At 29.3% G+C, this 14,382-nt stretch overlaps 1 protein-coding gene across 20 annotated transcripts in view; it reads left to right on the top strand.

Annotated features, from left to right (window-relative positions):
• Nucleotides 1-14,382, top strand: part of tmod (tropomodulin) — a 515,016-nt gene that overhangs the window by 219,324 nt on the left and 281,310 nt on the right. For 10 of the 20 annotated variants that reach the window (XM_012279167.2, XM_076539662.1, XM_012279169.2 and 7 more), the window contains 2 exons: nucleotides 18-114; nucleotides 198-345. In XM_012279167.2, coding sequence (XP_012134557.1) covers nucleotides 18-114; nucleotides 198-345 — 245 coding nt within the window. Of the gene's footprint in view, nucleotides 1-17; nucleotides 115-197; nucleotides 346-809; nucleotides 1,080-1,161; nucleotides 1,205-1,607; nucleotides 1,711-3,695; nucleotides 4,422-14,382 lie in introns of those variants that run through there. The other 10 variants (XR_013040456.1, XR_013040455.1, XM_076539652.1 and 7 more) reach the window with 7 other exon arrangements.

Here is a 14,382-nt window from a genome sequence, read left to right on the forward strand (position 1 = left end):
AAAATTTCAATGTTTAGTGTGGAAACAAACTTTATAAGCCCATCTGTGATAGTGAGGCTCATTAGAGCACTACTTAAAACGAAATCAATAGAAGAATTTCGATGTTCGAATCAGGTAAAACATTGTTAAAATTCTCTTATTTGGAATTCACGTTTTTATATTTACTAATGCGTCATATGTTTCTAATTCATATATAGAGGTCACAGGTATTGGGAAATAAAATTGAAATGGAAATCACACAATTGGTAGAAGAAAACCCAACGTTGCTACGACTTGGCCTTCATTTGGAATTTAACGATGCTAGACATCGTGTGGCTGCACATCTGCAACGCAACATTGATAGGAGTAAGTAAAGACGTTATACTAATAACATGTTTTTGGACGCGTTTCATAAACACGTTCATATTCTCGATGAATGGAAAAATTTCCTTTTCCACACAAATACGTACATATAATACCTATATATATAACAAATACATAGTAGTACTTAAGATTTATCAATCATATACCGTTTAATTGACGTTTACCAGTTATGTCTTATCTCTGATATAACTTTACAGTTACATCAGAGGTATGCGTAATTTTTATATTAGTCGATTAATATTTCTTTTGCAGGTGTATTTTTATTTTCAGATCCTGAAGTGTCGTAGATATATGTCACAAATATTTTTATAATGAATAAGTCTTTACAGATTGCTCGTAACATGTATCCAGAGATATGTGTTGCGTTTAAATCAAACACTGTTGGTACATTATAAACGGTTACATTTGTATTGTAGCGATATTTAAACTGTTCATTTCTCGTTTAGATGGGAGCAATTGTATGGGGGACCATGGAGATCATATGACGAAATGCTTCTAACTCTTCCGAATCTGCTTCGTAGTCTTACATAGCGCTTTATTAGCACATCATCATTCATCCATTCATCCCGCTAAATTCATTTATTATTTTTCTAGCTAGTGGCATAGAGGTAATTATGAAACTCTAGAGTGCACCCCATTTGTAATCACCAGTTTCCTTGTATTATATTCTAACAGTGGCAATCTGACTCATTTCTTTCTGTTACGATTTACGTTTCATTCAGTATCATATAATTGAAGATGTTGTACCTAGAAAGTCTATCAATTAGTGTAAATGATCGGTCTGTTTTAAATTTTCAGCTAAGTACAGATCTGCAGGTTTAAGTACCTAAGTTTTAAATCGGTACGAGTCACGTTCTTATTGGCATTATTGCTTATGGCTTATTTAATATTGATACTTAACGAAAAGCAGATACAATTTGATTCTTGCTTAAAATCGCATTCAATGACAGTAATTGCGATTGCTTTTGTATCACTAAAGTACTTTACAGTGACACTTATACAAAGACACTTATTCCAAATTTACAATTATTCAACATATAAATTATTCTAGGTCAAACGTCTTACAGCATGTTCACACTTAGCTTATTCTTTCATACGCTCTGATGCAAGCTTTTTATCTTTTCGTTTTATCATTTTCATATTCATAATTTTGTGTATATGAAACGCCTGCATTGGATCGAAAATTAAGTCCCTTTTAGAGTAGTTAGTATTTAGAAGATATTAATGTATTACTTTTTTATTAGTCTGTCGTGTGGCACGCGCTAAGATAGAGAGTGGTACACCTGCAAAAAGTTTCACTATCCCCGTAGGTGGCTTAAGAGACACAGCGTAGCGCATATTAGCGCAGTGAGTAGATTTATTGTTAAAATGGTCCCAGTCGGTCTTGAGAATTTGTCAGATTTATTTGGTCCATGCACAATTCTTGTCATATTCTCCAGTGTTAATGAATGTTCAGGTAAAATGAGTCCTGCCGAATGTAGAATAATTTCGGTAGTACACAGCTATTAGAAAGCCTACTTAAATATTTGAAGTTTGTAATATATCTAACCTAACAAAGATTATTGAAATAATTTTTTTTTCAATGTACTTTGTATAAAGTGTTTGTAGTTCTGAAAATATAATTCATAACATTTATATTTACCCAGTTTTCTTTAAAAGATTGTTATTATTTTTTAATATTTTTGATGTTAGGTTTGATACACTATCAACTTCATATTTTTAGGAAGGGTTTTCTAAAAGCTAGATATTACCTTGAGTTTGTTTACAGTTCCCCTTTTATTCGTCTTTTGTTCTATTCCTATCCATTTGTAAGTAGATAGCAGTCTAGAAATTACTTTAATTTGTAAATGAATGCAAATCTTTTATTAATCCTTCATATTACAAAATTGAAGTCCTATTAGCATTACAGGTAATGCAATAATCATGTTCGTATCATCTAATAGGGTAGTAAATTTAATAGCAGTTCTGCATTAATAGAGCGCTTTAATTAAATACATATTTATTGTTATTAATTTTCTAGGTTTCGCAGTAACAGTAGTAATTAATTACACTAAAATTAATATTTATCGTAGTAATCATCACATTCTTATAGAGCTCATTAATTATTAATCTCTAGAAAATTATTTGCTGTTTATATTAGATCCAATTAATATAATATGTGTTATATTGAATTATTTTTAAAACGATTACTACATAAAGTTAATTCTTAATGGTTATAGTAAGATCAAATTTGATCCTGTCAAATTTAAATAAGGATATGTCTTAATTTAAAAATTATTTATTATTTTTTACTATCTGGAAGACTGTAACAAATATAAAGCAATAGTAATTTATTATGTTATGTTGCATTAGAAATTAGTATATGTAATATTTTTTATACATGATTGTTAAGGGTTAAGGATATATTTTTGTTGAAGATTTTATACTTGTTAGAAGGTGTACACAGTTACATTGTATAGAGTTGATAATAAAATTATTTTTAACCGGAGGAAGCTGCTATTAAATAAACTACTACTACATTCGAATTATTAATACATATTATTAGTAGTATTACATAATTAATATTATTTCTATAAAATTAGTGCTAGTTGCATCACAATCATTTATATTCATTACCACTAACATCATGCATCCTTTGCACAATTTTATTTTATGTTGCTTTCATTGCGCTTTCACATTTTTCAACGCTAAACAAGACAGTACTAGACAAAAGTATAAAGGGTAACCATGTACACCAACAAACTTCAATACATTTATGTTAATTAGCATTGTATAATTGCTACCCAAGAAATGGTAAATAATATTTACATTATTTTACTTAAATGTGCAATATTTATTGCTGGAACTAACAGTTTTTTCCTAAAATATTTAGAATGTATAACTATTGAAAAGTTAATTACCTCTAAATAAAACAGTGTAAATATTATTTATTCATTATAGAATGCTATGTTTTAACAAGATGTACAAAAACTGAGTACACATGTCTCCGATTGTATTTCCAGGAGGAGTTTCTGTGTCAGTCATCATTTCCCATTGTAAAATATTACAAATTATTCGCCCATTTATTGTTACGTAGATGCTCGTCACATATATTTGCCAATTATGGTAAACTTATAAAGGATAATAACGTTCTATGTTTATCCTTAGATAGTTAAGGAGACTTCGAAACGATCATTTCATAATGGTTCGTTAATAGAAAAATGAAAGTTCGTTTCGATTTCTCTGACATTGTGGAATATTTTTTATTCTTCGATTTTATCAGCCACCGAACAGATACTCAACGAGTCAGAGCTGCAACGTATACTTACGACACCTCTATTCTTTCCCAACAGTACGGAAAGACCTAACGCTGCGGCTACAGTTCCGATTCTTTAACATGAACCACAGGAAACGTGCCTTGATTCAATGAAAGGTAGCTACCCTTCACATGGTGGTAGATCAACGGAATGAAAATTGTTGCGGTTTTCTTGCGGCGATCTTTAACCTCTTCAGGGACAATAACATTTGGGTATACTTCTGATTCAAATATGCTTAACAAAGTTGTAGTGATTCATGAACATAGAATTTAATTTAGACTGTATATTTTATGGAATCAATGGCTCTTGTAATTTTATATTTTCTTTAAAAATTCTATCAAATATCAAATTAGTGATCCCAGTTTGAGTATTTTCATTCAATTTTAATTTCAAATTGTATTATAACTGTATATATTATTTTTAACCCTGTTGTTCTCTTTATTGAGGCTGTCATATTTGAAACACGTTATATTTTCTAACAGTTTTTACTTTATATCTGAGAAATGTAAAATACTGAATAAATAATAAGTGTCAAATTTAAATGCATTAAATATTAAAACGAGACATCAAGTAAATTTGAAGAGGGATAGCAGGGTTAAGGATTTTTATTACGGATTTTAAATTGATAAATTTATACTTTTTTATAATTTTTTAACAAGTGTTTTGCTAAAAATTTAACGCGTTCGACGGCACTCAATTGTAAATTTGTCCATTGTGGACAGCGATTTTTTTTTTAATAAAAGAATATAATTCCAGACCATACACATCGCTCGTATATTTTATTATTTTTTACTTTAGATTTTTATCCATTTTAAAATGTGAAACGAAACATTATGGTTCCATATGGAAAATCAAAGGTATCGCATGTATGACGTTGGTATCGAACGTGTTAAATCTCCAAACAAAACTTACATTTTAAATATTGGAAAAAAGATTACAGTGGAATTATATTGACAATTTTTATATAATTTTTTTACATAAACTAAAGTAATGCAATGTAATACGTTATATATTGAAGTTGAAAATATCGAGTAGCATCAAAATATAAAAAGATTGTAAATCATATTTAGGTCACTTTGTGGTATTTATTTGTTTAGTTAAAAAAGGAATATCGGAAACATTTTAAAAAATTTATACACTGATAAAATCTTTGTGCTTTTGCTAAGAGAAGAAATATCCTGCTAAAATCTCAACTTTAACCTTTTGCACTTGAATGTTGTGTCATAATCCTGGCATTTGTTTTCTATATTGGAATATGTTTAGCTTTGACCCTTTGATGACTGTGAAGCCATGTATGGATATGTACACTTGTGAACTTAGAATCTGTACATTTGTCTGATAGAAGTATTCATCGTCAATGTAATATTATTGAATATTTTTTTTAGTTTTCTTTTTTTATATGTATTTATATTTTTCATTCATGACAGTTGGATATCTCGTTTAACATACATATGTGATACAATGAATTAAATCATGATCATTGACGTAACTGAAATTTTTATTTAAGCTACATACAGTCATTTTACTATTTATATTGTCAAGTGTTTAGTGTCACAAAATTTTAATATACTTTTTATGTATAATTTCACATAAAGAGGAAATTATTGGATCTTTTATTTTTAATTATATTATGTACTGCATTTTGCTTCAAATATTTATTTTTATTACAAAGATTTTTTTTAAATATTTAATTTTAGTCCCAATCTGGTTATGTCATTGTATATAATTTCTACATAAGTCCATGACTATTGTTTTATGTATACTTTCAAACAAATGAAACTTAAACAGTGTTATAAACTACTACAAAATAGTATAATATACAAAATGCAAGTTATATTATTATAAAAAAAACAATGTGATTGAAACTAATAAGAGCCATATGTTATTTTCTTTATATTCAGAAAATTAAAACACTATATGTTTATTTTGTTTTAATACCTATTTTTAAATTTTAAATTCTATTTAAAATCTTCATTTCATTTAGAGTATACCAAAGAAATAAATGGAATAGTGTTCTTTCTGTATAAATTCCGTTGCTGGAAGGATTATAAAATTCCATCATTCGTTAATGAAATAACAGACAATGCAATATTGAAATAGTTTAATGCACAATTCCCGCGCGATTATACTGAAAGGGTTAATTAAAATTCCTTTGATCGAAAATTTCACAAAGAATCTGGAAGAGATTTAATTATAAGAACCTGAGTTCTACATTATAGAATAGTCAGTCCTTCATAAAGAGCTATTAAAAAAGCATATTTGATTGAGAGAGATTCTATTGTACAGCGGGATAATTCTTATTATCGTGTTTGTGCAATCGTCCCTGAAGAGGTTTAACATTGTTATTTTTGCAGCTTCACTAATCTTGCTTATTGATAAAATGCAATCTGTTTTCGTATGTCCACAAACTTTTTAGATTATTACGTGATCTTACAGTGCTTTAAAATGTTTCGTTCCTGAATACTGAAATGGTAAACGGTGGAAATTGTTGAACAGTTCTTTACTGGGTGGATTTGAATTTAATTTGTACTCTAAGACGTTCCATCGTTGGATTTTATTAATCTTATAAGATAATTACGAAATTTTAAAATATAAATTCAGGAAATTCGTAATTTGAGTCTTTCGAAATTTGTTAATTTGGTATCATTTGGAAATTTAAAAATTTGAATATTTGAACACTTGGAAATTTGAGAATTTAAGAATTAGTTGAACTTTTGAAAATTTGGAGTTATAAGAATTTGAATATACGAAAATACAGTAACTTAGAATTTTAAGAATTTGGGACATTTGGAAAGTTGAAAGTTTGAAATACTGTGATTTTGGAAATTCGTGAATTTGAAAATGAACAAAACCATTTGAGAGTTCCATCTCAAAATCTACTACATAATATAAACACAACAAAATATAAACGAGTATAATAATGCAATCAGTAAATTGCTGCTACCATTAAAGAAGATTACTCCTTAACAAAGAGCTATCCAATATAAGTCATAAAATTATTCCACCGTTTCACCGTTTAGTGTTCCATTTAAAATGGTTCATGCAGTTCGTAATGAAAGTTGAAGACAGAGTTTTGCGCTTGATCTGACACGTCGTTAACCGTGAATGGTGTTTGTAGACGAGCTTTAACTCTGGCCGACGGCCGTCGTTGCAGGCTTTAGGTACATCCTATCAAACCCGATGAAGTCGTGACGCGTTAATTTCCACACAAGCCTCCAGAAGCTCAGTTCTCTTTGCGTGACGTCCTCTCGACGTTAAATGTCGAGCAGTGAGCGGTTTAACGCGTGCAGACGTGAACCGACGATGGGATCGAGTATACAGGGTGTTTCTGAAGCAACGTTTTCAAATTGGATGATACGGAAGTACCTTGGTGACGTCTACTTTGGAAGGGTGTGAACGGGGATATGAAACGGTATCAAATATGAAGCGGTATCCGCAGTCTATTAGCTTCGGAGATATTAATTAAGAATTTTTGGCATAATACACAGACATAAGTAACACAACCATCTGCGCTATGACCAGTATTGTCAAATGATGAACAACCGATGACACAGTAAGGAGTCACAACCTGAATATGTATGTGGTGTCCCACTAAGAATTTCACTGAAACATTAATCGTTTCAGTTGTATTATATTTCGCATTTTTGGTATATTAGATAAAATAATGTTTCAAGTTATCACTTAATAAGTTGAAATGTTATCTTCTATTCTTATTTGTATAAGTAGTAAATTCACAAATTCATCATACAGAAGATATCTATGCTTGTGACTGTGTTATAGGTCCACACTCTTATCTAAAATTCTTTATATTAGTAACGAAGATGATCGCGAATATTTCGACAGTTTATTCCCATAAGAATGAAAATCATGTATGGAGCACTTTGAAACAAGTAAAACGTTAAAAGGTTAAGATTAAACCTTAGAAGGTTAAGATGAACGTGAGCTATAGTTTACAAACTAATGTATGTTATACCTATGGGACATCTTGTAGATATTCAGACTGATGGTATTATTACTTACAATAGTATCACAGTGAAGGTATTTATGTCTGAGTAGACAGAATTCTAAAAATTCATAAATAGTATCGCCGAAATTAATAAATTGATCGCTTGATATTTGAAGTGTTTCCCCTGTTACGTATCCAGAGCACAGGTCGATTGGTCATCGTGACATTTCGGTACTTCATCTTCAATCTTATTTGACTACGGAACCTTTTGATGTCATAATGAATATGATAAAATTAAAAGAGAATGTTTTCAAGCTTCCACGACTCGGTTTGCTTTGTATAGATACTGTTTGAAGCTTTTGATGTAAGCTTTCTTTCTACGTACGGATTACTTTTTCACTGAACATGTAATTCATATAGAAGCTTTGAACGGGATTATAGAACTAAAAAAAGTTAAAAAGAAATACGTGGATTTCAGTTTTAAGTAGCAAATGATAATTCGTGGATTTAAGTTGGAATAAGCTTCTTACCTGTTACTTTGAGTCTGTTTCAGAAAATGGATGAGTAGCTGTTAGGTACAAAATCACATAGTATTGACATAAATTGTTTGGCTACTTTTTGATGGAAAAGATGAGGTAGCACTTTTCTGCAGTTTCAGTATTTTATTAGATTGCTACTTATGAAATGGCCAATTTGGAATGTGGAAAATCGGACATGATTGCTATAAAAATATTGTTATATTTCTTATAAAAATCTTATATATCTTATAATTATATATCTTATAAATAAAAGTGGCACGTACGACGTATGATATTGAAGTTCAAAGTTGAACGAGAATGGTTGTATATACTTTTCAATAATGTATTAATTTTAAAATGGTTGGTTGCCAATTAAAGAAAGCAATCTGATTTCGAACCATAAATGTTACAACTTTAAATAAAAAAAATGTAGCGAAAATGACTGAATAAAAGTAGCTAGTTTAGAAAAACATCTTCTTGTATGTTGGCATATACTAAAAAATTTTCGAATGTCGAAAATCGAATGAGATTTAATGACATAAAAGTATCGTAAAATTTTTTATTATATCAATTTGCAACTTAAATTTTATTGAAGGTGACACGACTCACACTTTATCAGTATTTTAACTACAAGATGGCGAGTTGATAATTATAGCAGATAGATTTCTAAATTTCTAAAGTCTAATATAATTTGATTTGTAAAATACTACTGGACTCTTTTGAATTGTCCTTTAATGTTTGTTGAAAATAGTTTTGCAAGTTTATCATTAATATTCTTAATAGGAAATTATTGATCAGATAACTAAATATTATGCAAAGTAATCGATAATTTTATCGAACTAAATAGAAATTATTTAGTTTCTTGACAATTAACTAGTCTTAGTTAAAAAGGTTTATGGAAAAGTTGCGTAAGTAATGTTCTTGAGAAACACTTCCATAGTTCTTTTTCTTTTTCTGCAAACTTTAAATTTCAAAACGGTATGTCACAGGTACTAATTTTCGTTGTGATTCTGCTATATAATCAAATTGCATTAGAGTTTTAATGACTTGAAATTGGTCGTTTTATTTGAAGCAGTGTAATAATATCAAAATGATTAAAAAATTTTTAGATGTATTTTGCACTTGAAAAATGATAAGATAAGTTCTGAAACTGTTATTTTCAAATATATTAGATAAGCAAATAATTTGCAATATTTCCATGCATTTAGCTTTGAAACCACTCAAACTTTTTTTGTAGAAATGCTGAAACACTATTGTGAATATGAAAGTCGATTATTACTATCAGTAATAATTGTTATGATTAAAATTAGATATCTGTTCATCTATAATAAATAATTCATGAAGTTATTCCAATAAATTTTGTCAGTCTAATATATCATGTAAATTAAAAATTTTTGCCTTTTCTAAATCTTTTTGATTATTTATAAAAAGTCTTCTTTTGTATAAGAAAGTACTTTCGAAAACGAAGACCATTTTATTATATGAAAGAACTTAATTGAAATGTAATACTTTCTCAATGTTCTTTTATTCGAGATAATATTTGCACAGAATATTTATGCTTATAATTAAACAATATATATAATACAGACATATTTTAATATTTCTTAAACTATTGAATTTCATTTCATTTAGTTTATATATCAAAGAGTAAACCTTTTGTTGCATGATTTCTTTAGTTTAGAAGAATATTTTGTAATTTCTTTCGTTAGAAGATTTATAGTTCATTTGTTCAACAAAATATACGAATATCATAGCATATTTTACAACAAAATGCAACGAAGGGTTATTAAATTATGTTTTTATTCAATAAGAGACAGACATTGCGTATTCGCTTTGTGCCTCAACCTATAAAAGCAAACCTATTACGATTAGATTATATCTCGCTTGAAATCATTTGACTTTTCATTCGAAATATTTTTCACATTAAGAAAAGAAACACCCTGTATACGATATTCTAAGGTGTACAAAGATATAGGTTAGATAAATGCAAGATCTGGCTGTAATTGTACCGTATCCTTAATGACCATGATTTTACGTGCAAACTCGAGTTAGAAATAGCACTTATACTTTACTACAAATTATATTTGAAAACAGCTAAGTAATGTAGATTCAGAATATAATCCTTTTTTCATGACCGTTGTCAAGAAAATTAAAAAAATTTACTTTTTGGACAATTGTTATGCGGCCGTTATAATAAAATGTACACATACATGAATATTAGTATAAACATAAAAATGAGAGTGAATTCAGTAGGTATGAAATGACTGTAATGTTGACGATGATTATTTTAAATATTTCTAATTTCAAAATTGGTAATGTACTATCTATTTGACGTCCGTTCATTTTATTTAAATTATACGTATATTGAATTATTGTATGTATAGTAGTAAAGTGTGTATATATTTTATTGGCACACCTTGTGTGTGTATTTCTTTACAAACTACATATTTCAATATTACACATGAGTATTAACGCATAATTATGTTAAGATTTTGGCGGTTCGACTAGCTAAGGTAAGAAGGCTAAGAAAAGTAAAGGAGAGGGAGAACGTTTCTCGTCCGGGGCCTGCTAGTGGACTCATCAGTAAGGCGTTCTAGTAGGCCCTTGCCTTAGACGCGGGGATGTAATAAAGGAATGGACAGGAACTATACATATATATGAATGGGAAGGCTCTTTGAGTACTAGCGAGAAAGTCTAGGTCTCGATTCTATGCGCCGTCTAGTGGCGATGAGCATGGGAGTGAAACCGCCACAATATACATTAATATATAATTAATATACATTAATGTATATTGTGGCGGCTTATGTATAATTAATATACATTAATGTATATTAACATAATTAAATATTACAAAATTTTGAAAATGAATTATTATATTAAGTAATAATTTCTAAAAATAGATTTTTCTGTATGAATTCCTTGAATTTTTACTTCATAAAATATTCTATAGATCCTTCATCGAATCATGTTAAAGATTAACCAAAGATAAAATCAGCTTCTATCGAGAAAAGTGAAATGAACTTAACATAATGTTAATAACCCTGTAATTTATTGAACGATCTATTTCACCACACCTAATTATCCCTACACCGTTATGCTATAATTACAGCCAGGTTTTGTGCATAAAATTCTAACCGATAAAAGTCGATTGTTCATTTTCAATTAATATAGCTGAAATTTACATAAAACGGTACTTGATGTTATGACCTTTAGCCAACAGTTGAACCTCACCCAAACGTTTGGGGTAGGTTGAAACCGCATGGTTGAATCAACCGCGGACTGTTCCCAATAAAGTTTTTCCCTCGCATGAAGCTACAACTCAATTAGCTGGTTGTTCGGTGGAAAGTTCGCAGCCAGATCGCCGCTTTGCAGTTCAGATTAGCAGTTTACGTAGGAATATGGTGGTAATTTCTTCTCGTCACGCGAATAATTTTCTAAGTTTGCGTTGGACATTGTTTTCGTCTAACAACGTGCCACGAGTTCGTACCCTTTTTTAAATGCCGCTAACTCATTACGCTCGAACGACGTTATTACTATTTTCATAAATATCATTTTACAGAAAAATTTATTGCAAAACAGTTTTCTCAAGAATCAATATTAAAATTGAATTAAAAAAAATTTTAGCGTAATAATCATAGTACAACTGAAAAGGAGATTGTACTAAAATATTAAGTCCAAAATTTGAACAATTCTTCCGTTAATTTAATGATTAATGGTGGTTTTAATTTGGTAAATATATTTGTCTTATTTCTGATTAAATTCATTATGGTATCAAAAACTAAGCTTTAACCAGCATTTTGGTAAAGGAAAAAGTTGTTCAGAATCACTCCAGCTACCACCCCCTAAAATTATGCCCACCAGTAGCCGAACATCCTGTATAAGTGAGATGTTTAAAACATGTTACCTGCGTAATCTACCTGTTTCAGAAGTTAAAAGAAAATGCATTAAACCAAAATTATTTGATATTGAGAGGCTCGTAATTTAATATTACTGGTTTTTTTATAGGGGAAAGCGTTAAGAAGATATGAAGTGTTTTATTAAGTATTGTATAGTTGTTTGTTTATAATCTGATAGAGTGAATACAATGACCTATTAGGAAGACGATTTAAGGTCCCTCAAAGTTAATTACAATAAAAAATCAATTATTTTAAAACATTCTTTGAATACTTCGACAATTCATATGTAATGTATTATTTATATAATCATTACCAATACAAGTATTACAAATGATGATCTTAAATGTGGATATCTAGCCTCAAACATGATACTAATGACATTGCTTGGTGATTACTTTGAGACAATTTATTTTCTATTGTAGTCGACATTGAGTGACCTTGAATAACACACATAAAAGGTCATTGTATCCAATTATATTATATTGAAAGTATTTATTTAGATTATAAATAAAAATCTACACCATGTCATTAAAAACAAAACAAAGTTGACTTTCATATCTCTTTCACGTCTGCACCTATAGAAGAACTGGTAGTATCAGATTACTATAACGAATAACTTCGGTTTAACGCATTTTCTATCTTCAAAAACAAGCGAGTTATTAAGACCTGTTTTATATGCTTCACCTTATACAATGTACATCTATAGTAAAAGTAGATATTTGTAGTAATATATACATAGACTTGCATAAAAATTAGGAGAGATATAAAATAATTACAACTTCTTCACACTACAATTTTTAATATCTTTTTTATTCAAAATGATAAAATATACTTCGTGTAGATTCTTTTGAACTATGCATCGATGTCCTACAACTTAGAGCAGATATCTTACTTAATATAAATAAAAATTGTTGTAGGGAAAATAGTACTGGAAGAAAAAAAAGTCCTACCACTTGTTCATACTTAGTTGGTCAGATTTTCAATTTACTAACTTTCGAATTTAGAAATTTTCAAACTTGTACACTTTCATATTTAGAAATTTAGAATGTTGAGAATTTGGACAATTTGGAAATCTGACGGATTAGAGATAAATAAAAAATAATAATAATTTGAGCATTTGAGATTTTGGAAAGATAATTGGAAATTCCATGATTTAGAAATTTATGATTGACAATTAGTAAAATTATAAGTTTGAAAAATTTAGAAATGTACAAATTTTCCAGTTCAAGCATTTGGAAATTTTCAAGTCTGAAAATTTGAGAATTGCACATTTGAAAATTTAAGATTTTACGATATAGGAATTTGGAAGTCTAAAAGTTTGAAAACACGGGAATTTATACATTTGCAAATGTTGGAATTAGTTTCATGAGCATTTTCAAAGTATTTTCAAATTTTGCGATTTCAAAACTTGCACATTTTCAAATTTTAAATTTCAGGGATTTATTTTAGGAATTTGGAAATTTGAACTTGTACGAATTTAAGAATTTAAAAAATTACAAGTTTTAGAATTTGGGAAGGTAGTAATTTAATAAGTGAAGAATGTAGTAAATTGAGGGTTTAGTACTTGTAAACATGGTAATTTAACAAATAAATATTGAAAACTTTAAAAATATATTTTGAAAATGTTCAAATTTAGAAACGTAAATCTTGAAAATATCGAAATTAACAAATTTTAAAGTTCGAATATTTAATTTATTAAATTGAGGACAAGTGGTAGCAGAGTCCTACACTTCGTTTTAATTACGGCAATCCTTCATTGCGCGTACATAAAACTGTTTTGCAATATCTGGTATTATTGAAGCTTTTATCAAGGTTTTCGATGGTTGCACTAGAAAGGATTTTCACTGAATTTATCATGACGTTCCACGTGTTAACAAGTGGTGGCATCAATTATTGATGTAAATCGGAATTCGAGTGAGCTGCTATCTGTTTAAATATAATTTGTCTCGATAGCGTTAAATGAAATCGGATAAAAATTGCCGTTGAATCGGTCCCATTACCAACGAATGGTTCTCGCGATGGCTCGAATTTAACGCTTTAAATGTCGAACGCAGCGATTTCGAGGGTGTTCGATATTCGCATCGAGGAAATTTGCAGCCAAGTGCTTGTGGCGTTTCATAACGCGTTATTACTAGGCTGAAAGATTGCTGTGACGAGCGAGTTTCAACGTAAACTCTTTCCCTTTTCCCTATTTTTATTGTGTGAAATGTGACGTGCATCCACGTGTCTACTAATTCAACTAACAAATCTCGATTCCTAAATTGCAGTGAAAATAACAGTGTCGAGTGCCGATTAACACGTGTGGTGTTGTCTTGGAGTTGTAGTTTTTGTCAAAAAATATGTTTCTTACTAATCAAACGAAG

The sequence above is a fragment of the Megachile rotundata genome, chromosome 14 (genome assembly GCF_050947335.1).
Source record: "Megachile rotundata isolate GNS110a chromosome 14, iyMegRotu1, whole genome shotgun sequence".
NCBI classification, from domain to species: Eukaryota; Metazoa; Arthropoda; class Insecta; order Hymenoptera; family Megachilidae; genus Megachile; species Megachile rotundata.